General features: G+C 36.4%; 1 protein-coding gene across 2 annotated transcripts; it reads left to right on the forward strand.

Moving 5' to 3' along the window:
- Positions 1-2,834: 2,834 nt before the first annotated feature.
- LOC106876075 (large ribosomal subunit protein mL41) lies at positions 2,835-9,419 on the forward strand. Of its 2 annotated transcripts, none has more exons than XM_014924481.3 (3): positions 2,835-3,734; positions 5,334-5,434; positions 9,204-9,419. In XM_014924481.3, the coding sequence occupies exons 1-3, from the start codon at positions 3,569-3,571 to the stop codon at positions 9,324-9,326; spliced, it is 390 nt and encodes a 129-aa protein (XP_014779967.1). In that variant the 5' UTR covers positions 2,835-3,568; the 3' UTR covers positions 9,327-9,419. The 2 variants fall into 2 exon arrangements, 1 of the variants encoding a protein (XP_014779967.1); XR_016241943.1 differs by having other exon boundaries at positions 3,401-3,734; positions 5,334-8,384; positions 8,426-9,419.
- Positions 9,420-11,180: the final 1,761 nt, after the last annotated feature.

Genomic DNA, 11,180 nt, shown 5'->3' on the forward strand with positions numbered 1-11,180 from the left:
ATATGACTTAGCATTCCTTTAGAAGCCCTCATTTACCTTATACGATGTTTAATGTCATTACACATTCATGTTGAATTATGCAGCAATCTTATGTTCACTTCATAGAACACTTATAATGTATGTATTATCAGTTCTTTTGGTATAGTAGATTTTTGCTATTCCTGTTTATGTCTCCTCACAGACGTATATATTCTAAGTTGCTTCTTAAATTTCGCACCTCTCTTGTTCAATAAACACTGATTTAAACTTGCAAAGCTGTTTGCTTTCTTCTTTCGATTTTTAATGTTCATTTTAGCAGGTTACCAAACTATCAGCTTGGTCTCCTGGCTAAAACGGTAATGACAAATTTTTAAGTTTGCTTGACATTTTATAAGTATGAAAGGGATTAAAATTCGATACAAGGATAGGCAGAAAATCAGAGCTTGAAACAAGAAGACACTTTCAACCAATCAAAATTCTGTATCCATAATCAGTTTGATTGGTCACCTTCCTCTGTCGGTTGAGTAAAGTGTCATCCAAGCTGATGTTTGTTGGTAATTAAACTTATCTTGCAACACTTGTGCGTATTTATCAGCTTTGTTTTTGTCGGTAAGAATTATCAACAACTTTTCCTGTGATCGTGATTTGAGAAGACATACAAAAGTATGCTAAAGATCGGACATAATTTCTTGTGGGCAAGAAATGTAAAATAAAGTTTATTATAAACCACACAAACACTTCATAATTTAATAGCTTTCTACCTGTTAAACAGAAATGATTTGCCAACATATAAGACACTTTCTAAAAGTTTTTAATGTATCAAAAAATTGCTTTATGTTTAATGTGACTATCGTGTGGACGGGTAACTGAGTGTTGTAGGCTAGGGAGCCAGATAAGCATAAGTCTACTTGGCAGAATAAATGTTACTAATAATGAAATATTGAAAGCAATCCAAAATATCACAGTTTTTTAGTACAGACTTACAAAAAAGTGCTTATGGTATGCTGGCAGAAATCACATCAACTCCTTAATGACTGTGTTACCTTTATAAAACATTTTTTAATTATCTCAATGAAAATTCTCCAGGAAGGATGAAAGGTATGTTAAACTTTCATCTGGCTATCAGTTATTTGCAATGAGTGGATGACAGCAAAACTGTAGGAATGGTGCATAATCCTAATAGCTGATTGCAGTTACACAAAACATCAAACATCATAGTCAAAAATTTGGGCATAACATCATCATTTAACATCTGCTTTCCATGGTGGCATGGGTTGGACAGTTTGACAGGAACTGGTCAGATGCTAATTGTCTGTTGTGGCATGATTTCTGTGGCTGGATGCCCTTTGTAATGCCAACCACTTTACAGAGTGTGCTGGGTGCCATTTACATACCACCAATATGGGTGCATTTGTGCAGCAGCAGCACAAGTGTATTCTATGTGGCACCAGTATAGGTCAAGCCTGTATGTATGGATGACAGCAATTTTACTTAGCTTGACACACCTTCTCAGGTACAGCAAATTGCCACAACTCCTGGTCCCTTGTCATTTCCTCAGAGAGGATCAACATTTGAAAATTCTTACCACTTGGTCCCATGTCTTACTGAATCTATCTTTTCCACAGGTTCCCTCCACATTTAGAACTTACCACTTTATGCAGCTGTATGGTAATTCTCTTGAACAATACACAAAATGCTATACAATTAATCTGAAGGAAGATAAAAACTGAAATACATGTCAAATTTATGGTTTCGTACTTTTTCCCAGTATTCTGTCACAGCTTTTGTATTTACATGTACAAAGCTCATAAATTTTCTTCTATAAAACTACTTTAAAATATCTATCAGTAAGTGTATGATAAACATACTAATTTTTTGTTCCACGTGCTTATAATAATAATGAAATTATTGTGTATAGTGCTCAGGTGCACTACAATTCATCAAAGGTGCATATACTGTACATAGAACTATGTACAAAAGTCAGAAAAGTGAACAGTGTATGAGTCATGATATACATGTGTGCATACGTATGGAGTGGGGATATCTGGTGAGTGTTGGCGAATTTCAGGAAGCATGGAGGTTTTAAAGGATGCAATGTCTCGGCAACTAACAACTGATGCAAGTAGTTTGTTCCATGCTTCAGCAACTCTGAGTGTGAAAAAATGTTTCCGAAAGTCATGGGAGCTGTGCTGTTTTCTGACTTTGTAGACATACCCACATGTTGCTTATGATTACATATAATAAACATATTTAGTTTTGCTGTGAATTTAAGACCATTAGTGGATCTATTTTAAAACGGGGGCCACATTTTTCATTAATGTTTTACGTAGTGTTTTTGGTACGGAAAGACTTTCAAACTTCGTATACTTATCTATTTTGTGTTATAGAACAGAAAAATATTTTTGTATTGGAATTTATTTCATGTAAAAAATTGTCTTATTTCGATAATTTCAACCAATCACTGACAAGTATTCAGTTGTTTATATTTACTCCTTTTGCTGATTAAGCGATGTAAAGCGTATTTAATCTCCATACCTTCGTTTTATTTGCTTTTTTCATTTTAAATTTGCTTTAACCCTAACCGTAGGGTTAGGGTTAGGGTTAATTGTTTCAGAATCGTTTGTTTATGTAGTCGGCACTTAATGTATATCGGCTGAATGAACGTCAGTGATTGGTTGAAATTACAGAAATACGACAACTTTCACATGGAATAACTTAGGGATTTCTTTTTTTTTTAAGAAGACTAAGAGAAAAACATGTTTTATATGACACATTCTACCAGTGTTCCAAGTTTCAAAGTGTTTCGTTAATGAAAGATGTGGCCCCCCCGTTTTAAAAAAGATCCCCATTAGTTCTCTAATAATGAATGAACAATCCAATACCTCCAACCATGTTAATAATGTGTTGTTCTTTTCGTTGTTTAGATATTAAGGTATAATTTACGGAAGATTCGGCTACTACTTCTTCTAACATGTTGAGAGACTACATCTTTCTTGTCTTATTTTGTCTTTGCTGATTTCCGTGACAACTGTTGTGACTTCTGATTTATTGGCAAAGGACACTTCCAACTGGCTAAAATTACATAACTTGTAATTTCTTTATTATTTATTTCTAGAAACAATAAATGCAATTTTCGTTATCAGCAAGCAAAACTGCATCAGAAGTACATTTTTTGAAAATAATCTTGTGAAAATTAGAAAAACTTCAAGTGGTAGTGGTTCGAAAAATTGAACAAGTTCCTATATTAGATAATATATTAGATATCGCCAATTCATGGACACAATGGACCCAAAGTTAATCTACGTATTATTTCGTTGTTTGTGCAGGGGCCCCGTCGCTCTGCAATGCCTAGGGGCCTTTAATGCTGTTAAAACGACCCTAGCAGGTTAAGCATAGATGAAATACGTTTGATCATTGATTGGCTCAGTCATAGTTGACCTGGGGCTAAACAACAACATTACCAGTAGCAGGAAAGGCAGCAGAAAATTTAACAACAACGATAAATAATACCCGGAACAAAATTTTTAAAGTCATTATTTAGTTCAGAGCCGTTAAGCGGTGTTTCTGATATTGATGACTTTTAGTAGCAATGCAGGGGTCAACATTACAATTTGTTCGATCTCTGCGAACAAGTTCCTTTTGCCTGGGCAAGAAAACTCGCGATCCTTTCGATAAACGTTTTGAGACTACTGGAAAACATGCAAAACTTGACAAACCGCACCATAAACAGGTGCAAAATATTCTTGCTAAACACAGTGAGTACCATGTGTCCTTCGTTCATAGCTAGTATAATTAACCAGTGTTAAAAAGTATATCCGACCCCACTTTTTTTTTATATACAATTAATGTTGAATAATTGTTCAGTTTACTTCCGTAAAATAAATTTTAGCACTTAGCGCCTAAATCTTTAAACTATGATTGGGTATTGATAAAAACTCGCTAATTCGAAATGCTTTGGACTTGCCGAATAGCTGTCCGACGAAAGTTGGAATTTTTCCGTTTTGCTTGTGATTTTTTCAAGTTTTTTTTTCTCTATCACAAACATCAGAGCAATGGAAAGGAGACTTTAAAAAAATTAACAGATGTCTTTAAATGTCTTCTACCTCCCTCACGTGCCTTCTAGAACAGCAACCGCACTAAAATGTTTATTTATCGTTATTTTAATATATTCGTAACCTTAAATTAAAACACGCACACACATGCACGCATCAGGAATAATCGTATGAATTCTCGTGTGTAGGACAAATTCGCAAGAATTTTCTGAAAATTCCAAAAGATAAAAAAATGATGAGTGGTTATATGGAGCGCTTAAACCTTCGCCAATTTTATGATGTGATATACAACAGAAATAATTATAAAACAATAGAGTAAATACGTTTAAGACGTATGCAAGTTAAGGCACTCCACAACAAATTTCGGTAAATTTTCAGATTAACACCCGCACGATTTTCACTAGGGGGTTAGGGTTAGGGACGGAATTCCCTAACCCTAACCCTAATACCCTAGTGAAAATCGTGCGGGTATTAATCTGAAAATTTAACCAAATTTCTTGTCTTGATAGTAATCCAAATTTTCTACACCAGTCATTGGCCTTTTCCGTTGTTTCCAAATCTCTTCCGACACGAAATAAGGTCATAGCATTAAAAATTTCCCGTTCAGGCACAAAATCTGACATAATAGTATATATTAGTTATAAACTGACTTTTAAAAAAAGATTGTGATATTGTCGGGCCCCTTGTATCATTAATAATATCTGACTGGTAAAAGTAAGTTATCGTTCGACATATTTGTTTACATTCGCGAGTGCCCGTTTTCCGTTTACTCTTTTACTTGTTTCAGTCATTTGACTGCGGCCATGCTGGAGAAAAATCGACCCCAGGACTTATTCTTTGTAAGCCTAGTACTTATTCTATCGGTCTCTTTTTGCCGAACCGCTAAGTTACGGGGACGTAAACACACCAGCATCGGCTGTCAAGCGATGGTAGGGAGACAAACACAAACACACACACATATATATACATATATACGACGGGCGGAGACGGACTATATGCAATCTGAACCTTTCCCCCCTTATTTATTTATTTTTTACGGAATCCCACGTTTTAGGCTATGGAGATTCCGATTCTGAAAAAATTTCTTTACTTTTTTCACAATTTTTTTTTCAAAATATGCGGAAAAATACGGAGATTATGATTCTGAAAAAAAAATTGTTCACACACTGGCGTCATACAGTCTACCTTTCCTAATAATACAAAAATCAAAGATTCAGTATTATACTATAATTGGTTATTAGAATGTCTACTTGTATAACAAGACACACCTAAGAAGTTTGCCTTTTTTATTTTGTTTTTTAGTTGTACCTGAAGTTGGTGCATTTTCCAGAAAAACTGGAAAGTACTGCATTATTCCTGAAATGATACCAAATATCGTTGTTCCTGATCTTACAGATTGTGAGGCAAGAAAATATTTCATCTCTTTCATTGTAAAACCAAGAAAATATCTCTTTCAGTTTGATATCTCAGATAATTCTTCAGTTTTAATATTACACCTCCCAAATACGTGACTGTTATGTTTCTCTATTTTTAATGTTTTTATCTTTGCATTACCAGTTAAGGGTAATATACAACCATAAAGCAATGCTCCATTACATATGTTAGTGAAGACACATGCCACAATCCAGGCCTAGTAAACAATATTCCATGTTACTCATATTAAACACTATATACTATGTTTCTGTGTTATCTGACTTGGAATTCCATGTGAGAAAATATTCCAGTTTTGAAGATCAAGGAATTAAACTGCGAAAATTGTTCTTAGGCTAATATTAGAATTAGAAATTGAATGTTAAAATGTTTGAAATATTGTACATCTACTTCTAGTGAGTCTATTGTATTTCTGGACAAGTATCTTAATTTTATGCTGGTGCATTTCACTTAGCTGAAAGAAGTACCAGGTTTCTCTGGGTAACTTACTTATGGAAGAATGTGTCCAGAAAATGCATCTCTGTTCTAATACTACAGAGAGAGGAGCTGAACATCAACCCTCACTATCTTTGTGATTTATGAAAAGGTATTTTATGAATTCTTAATATAGATGTAAGCTACACTTCTATATAGTGACAACATAATTGTACTAACATCTGTATGGTGTCATTGTAAGGTGGCGAGCTGGCAGAATAGTTAGCATGCCAGGCGAAACGCTTAGCAGTATTTCGTCTGTCTTTACATTCAGAGTTCAAATTCCACTGAGGTTGACCATGCCTTCCATCCTTTCGGGGTCGATAAATTAAGTACCAGTTGCATACTAGGGTTAATCTAATCAACTGCCCCCCACTCCCCAAAAATTTTGGGCCTTGTGCCTAGAGTAGAAAAGAATATAGTATCATTGTATCTATTGTTGGTTAAACAAAGGAAACTATTTTCATTGGCTTGCCAATGGTTGCAGCTCCTGACAGAAATGTCACCATTTTACCCTGGTACTACAATATAAGTTGTTCCCACTGTTTGCTCCCAGTCTACTATACATTAAAAAAAAAAAAACAATCTTTGATGAAGGCTTCTGACCAAAATGTTGCAATTTATTACATTTTTGAATTGTAGTGAGACATGAAAGATCTATTTTGTCGCTATGGATTACTTCATTTGTGCTTTGGCAGACACCAGCCAGTCAGAGTTGGCGATGTAGTAATACAAGTAGCAGCTTCCACCCAGCAGTATTGCATGCCTATTTTGAAAGAGCTAAGTTAGTTGCAGCTTTAACATCAAGGAAGCAACGTCGTTTTCTCCTATATGGCACCTATTCTATAATCACCACCAATGTAACCTGTAGTGGATTTGACATCTTAATATTATTCTGGGTCATCTTTTACTTGTTTCAGTCATTAGACTGTGGCCATACTAGGGCACCGACTTGGAGAATTTTAGTCGAATGAATTGACCCCAGCACTTATTGCTTTTTTTATAAGGACAGGTACTTATTTCAATGGTCTTTTTTGACACACCACCATTGGTTGTCAAATGATGGTAGGAGACAAACACAAAGACACACACATATATATACAATGAAAAGAAGGAGAAAAAGAAAGTTCTTCAACATATCTTTAATTAACTCAAACTTGGATTTTAACACATCTTTAATTAACTAAACTTGGATTTTCTACACCTGAAGAATTTTGGCTTTGGCTTGTAACCTGACAGTGTTGATAGCCTAGTAATGAAGTCAAGTGCTTCTCTGGAAATGCCCCAACTTCACATCCAACTTGACTTTAGGTATATATATATATATATATATATACATATACACACACACACACACGATGGGCTTCTTTCACTTTCTACCAACTCCACTCACAAGGCTTTGGTTGACGTGAGGCTATAGTAGAAGACACCCAAAGTGCCATGTAGTGAGACTAAACTCAGGACAATGTGGTTGGGAAGCAAAATCAAAACTTGAGCTTTGGCAAGCATTTGGATTGACATACATGTGGGCTGAAGGTAGTGGAAAAGCTTGTTCAGCAAGTTATCCAGCTATAATGAAAGAGTTGGAAATAAAAATCTGTTGCAGATTGGATGCAGTTTTGCAGAGATGTGGCAGTTGAGCAAGTTATAAACAATCCTACAAAAATAGGTGGACACAACATCATTGTAGGAATTGATGAATCGTTGTTCGCAAAAAGGAAATATAACGTGGGCTCATTGGTAAAAGAGCAATGGATTTTTGGAGGATATTGTAAAGCACATAAAAAAGGATTTCTTATTTCAGTTGCTGATAGGAAAGAAGAAACTTTGTTGCCATTGATAGAAGAATGGATTGAGCCGGGATCAGTAATGTATTCCGATAAATGGATTTTGTATAAGAAAATTGATGAGAAGCTATTTGTCAAACATTACAGTGTTAACCATTCTAATAATTTTGTTGACCCCATTACTGGTTGCCATACAAAGTCAGTAGAACGGATCCCCAAATAGACAACTAATTGACTAGTATTTACCTGAATTTATGTGGGCTTGGCAATTTGGAACAAATGCATTGTATCATTTTTGGCATTACATTACTTCACGTATCTATAAATTGTAGATCATTTATTTGATAGTCATTTCACTTGCAGTTTTTAATATATTGTTTGTTGTATATTGAAGTGTGGAAATTTCATTAAAGCAGGTATGTCAAGTGCACTTTCTATATTCATTTGGCTAAACTAGAAATTGTTGTTTAAATCTCCGTGTTTTTCCCTGTAGATTGGAAAAAAAAAATTTCGAAAGAAAGTTTAAAATTGGCAGTGGGTTTTAAAATTTTGAAAACATGTTTCTTTTTTGCTGATTCTTAATTTTCGACATCTAAAAACCCAGGAATCCAAAGAAATTTTTTCAAAAAAAGCATTTTTCAAGGTGAGGTGCAAAACTGCAGTAGCCCCATTCCTGTAGTAGGGTATATGCTGATATTGAAGCTGCTGCTACACTCATACATTTTAGATTGTAGCTAAAGGAGACCTGGTTGGTTAGTACACTTTCACTCACTAACATCTTCATATTATTCTGGGTCATCTTTTATCTTTTACTTGTTTCAGTCATGAGACTGTGGCCATGCTGGGGTATCGCCTTGGAGAATTTTGGTTGAATGAATTGACCCCAGTACTTATTGCACATAAAAAACACCCACTACACTCTTAGAGTGGTTGGCATTAGGAAGGGCATCCAGCTATAGAAACACTGCCAGATCAGATTGGAGCCTGGTGCAGTCTCCTGGCTTCCCAAACCCCAATCGAACCATCTAATCCATGCCAGCATGGAAAACAGACGTTAAACGATTATGATTATGATGATGATGAATCTGTTATGGCTGTAACACTTGTATTTTTTGTAAGACAACTGACTGGGAAATAAATATCTTAAATTCAGTTTGATATGTATATTACTGATTTTACTAAAACACCCTGGCATTATGTTGTTGCCTATTACATCTTTTGCTCTAAATATGTAATATTATCTATAAATACAATTGACTTTTACATATTATTTGCAATCAAATGTCAGGTTTAATACATCCTGCTTCAGTATCTGTATCTGACTATTGGACTTTATTGATGTTATCTATTTATGAAATATATGGTGTATTTAAATAAAAACAAAAGAAGATATATTAGAATGAAGGAAATGAAATGACATAAAGTGATATGATCTTGTTATTGATAATATGTAATACATGATTTTCTTTATAATCCACAGCTGAAGCCATATGTCTCTTACAAAGTCCCTGATGTTGTACAGTCGCAGTTCACTGCTAAAGACTTGTTTGATGCCTGTTATGCACCTTCAATAATTGAAGAACACAGTGCCAACAAAACATAACCACAAGTGCTAAAGACATTTTACAGTTCTATTTATTGTCAAATATTGAATTTTCTAATTTTAAGTAAAATAAAAAGTTAAACATTTTCTAAATGCTCATTGTCTGTATTTTCTTTAAATAAAGCACCTTTTAAGACTTCTCATGGAAAATTAGTCAGATTTGAATACATATGCATGCATAAATGAATGATAGCTTTCAGTCTCAAAGGTGACTAAGACTCGTCTTGTGCACAACAACAATGGAAGATACAGCTGCACAGGTGACTAGAGATTTGTAGTTGCTTCTGCCTATACTACACCTAATGCATGATGAAACCAGAGAAATGACAGCATTTCATTGTCATGCCTCACAACCAAGTGGCATGTAGTGTAGTTAATCAGACACTCCTCAGAAACAAATAATTTGGCGGTTTCTTGCTTGGGTGTAGTACTAATACTTACTATGTCATGTGATTTGGGGGTGGGTGCGCTGAAAGTGTAGCTGCTAGAATAAGAATAGCCTGGGCAAAGTTTAGAGAGCTCTTACCCCTGCTGGCGACAAAGGGACTCTCACTCAGAGTAAAAGGCAGACTGTATGACGCATGCGTACGAACAACCATGCTACATGGCAGTGAAACATGGGCTGTAACTGCTGAGGACATACGTAAGCTCGCAAGGAATGAAGCCAGTATGCTCCGTTGGATGTGTAATGTCAATGTGAATACCCGTCAGAGTGTAAGTATCTTGAGAGAAAAGCTGAACATTAGAAGCATCAGTTGTGGCGTGCAAGAGAGACGATTGCGCTGGTATGGACATGTGGTGAGAATGGAGGAGGATAGCTGCGTGAAAAAGTGCCACACCCTAACAGTTGAGGGAACCCGTGGAAGAGGTAGGCCCAGGAAGACCTGGGCTGAGGTGGTGAGGCAAGACCTTCGTACATTGGGCCTCACCGAGGCGATGACTACGGACCGAGACCTTTGGAAATGGGCTGTGCGTGAGAAGACCCGGCAAGCCAAGTAAGATCGTTGCCAGTGCCCCTGGACTGGTTCTTGTGCGGGTGGCACATGAGATGCACCATTTTGAGCGTGGCCGTTGCCAGTACCGCCTGACTGGCTCCTGTAGGATTTTCGAGCGAGATCGTTGCCAGTGCCCCTGGACTGGCTTGTGCGGGTGGCACATAAAAGACACCATTTCGAGCGTGGCCGTTTTCGTGCGGGTGACACGTAAAAGCACCCACTACACTCTCTGAGTGGTTGGCGTTAGGAAGGGCATCCAGCTGTAGAAACTCTGCCAAATCAGACTGGAGCCTGGTGTTGCCATCCGGTTTCACCAGTCCTCAGTCAAATCGTCCAACCCATGCTAGCATGGAAAGCGGACGTTAAACGATGATGATGATGATGATGAAAACATATAAAAGAGTCATGGGCCAACTGCAGCTCACAGGACTCTCTGAATGGCACACCTAACAAAATTACCTTGAATTTGTTTTAGTTGTCTGGCCTGCCTGATAATGATCCATGTCCCATGCAGCTCACTTCATAAAAAAGATTGTCCATGCCTGATGTAAAACCTGCAATTCTACAATAATATGGAACACTGTTTGCTATTATCCAGATTGTACTGGCTTTTGTGTTTATTTCTAGAGGGTTCTCAAATGAGAGATAATTATTAAGGTATGAGAGAAGGGTCCAGAGTAGAACAGGTTTCTTGCTACAGAGAGCCACATGGCTACTTGCATTTTAGAAGAGACTGTGGAGTAGAGAAGAGATAAAAAGTAGCAGTGATTAGGAGACTGTTGAAGTACAGTGTGTAGAAATGAATGAGGGAAGAACAAGGGGTGTGGGTTGCTAGAGATTACAAGAATGTATGGGAAGG

The sequence above is a fragment of the Octopus bimaculoides genome, chromosome 5 (assembly GCF_046866305.1).
Source record: "Octopus bimaculoides isolate indiv1 chromosome 5, ASM4686630v1, whole genome shotgun sequence".
Classification (NCBI taxonomy): Eukaryota; Metazoa; Mollusca; class Cephalopoda; order Octopoda; family Octopodidae; genus Octopus; species Octopus bimaculoides.

Bases quoted from the DNA above. Each gene is read 5' to 3' on its own strand.
- LOC106876075 (XM_014924481.3), top strand. From the start codon at position 3,569: ATGCAGGGGTCAACATTACAATTTGTTCGATCTCTGCGAACAAGTTCC. The intron at 3,735-5,333 runs GTGAGTACCATG...TTTGTTTTTTAG, and splicing joins AAATATTCTTGCTAAACACA to TTGTACCTGAAGTTGGTGCA. The intron at 5,435-9,203 runs GCAAGAAAATAT...TATAATCCACAG, and splicing joins CTGATCTTACAGATTGTGAG to CTGAAGCCATATGTCTCTTA.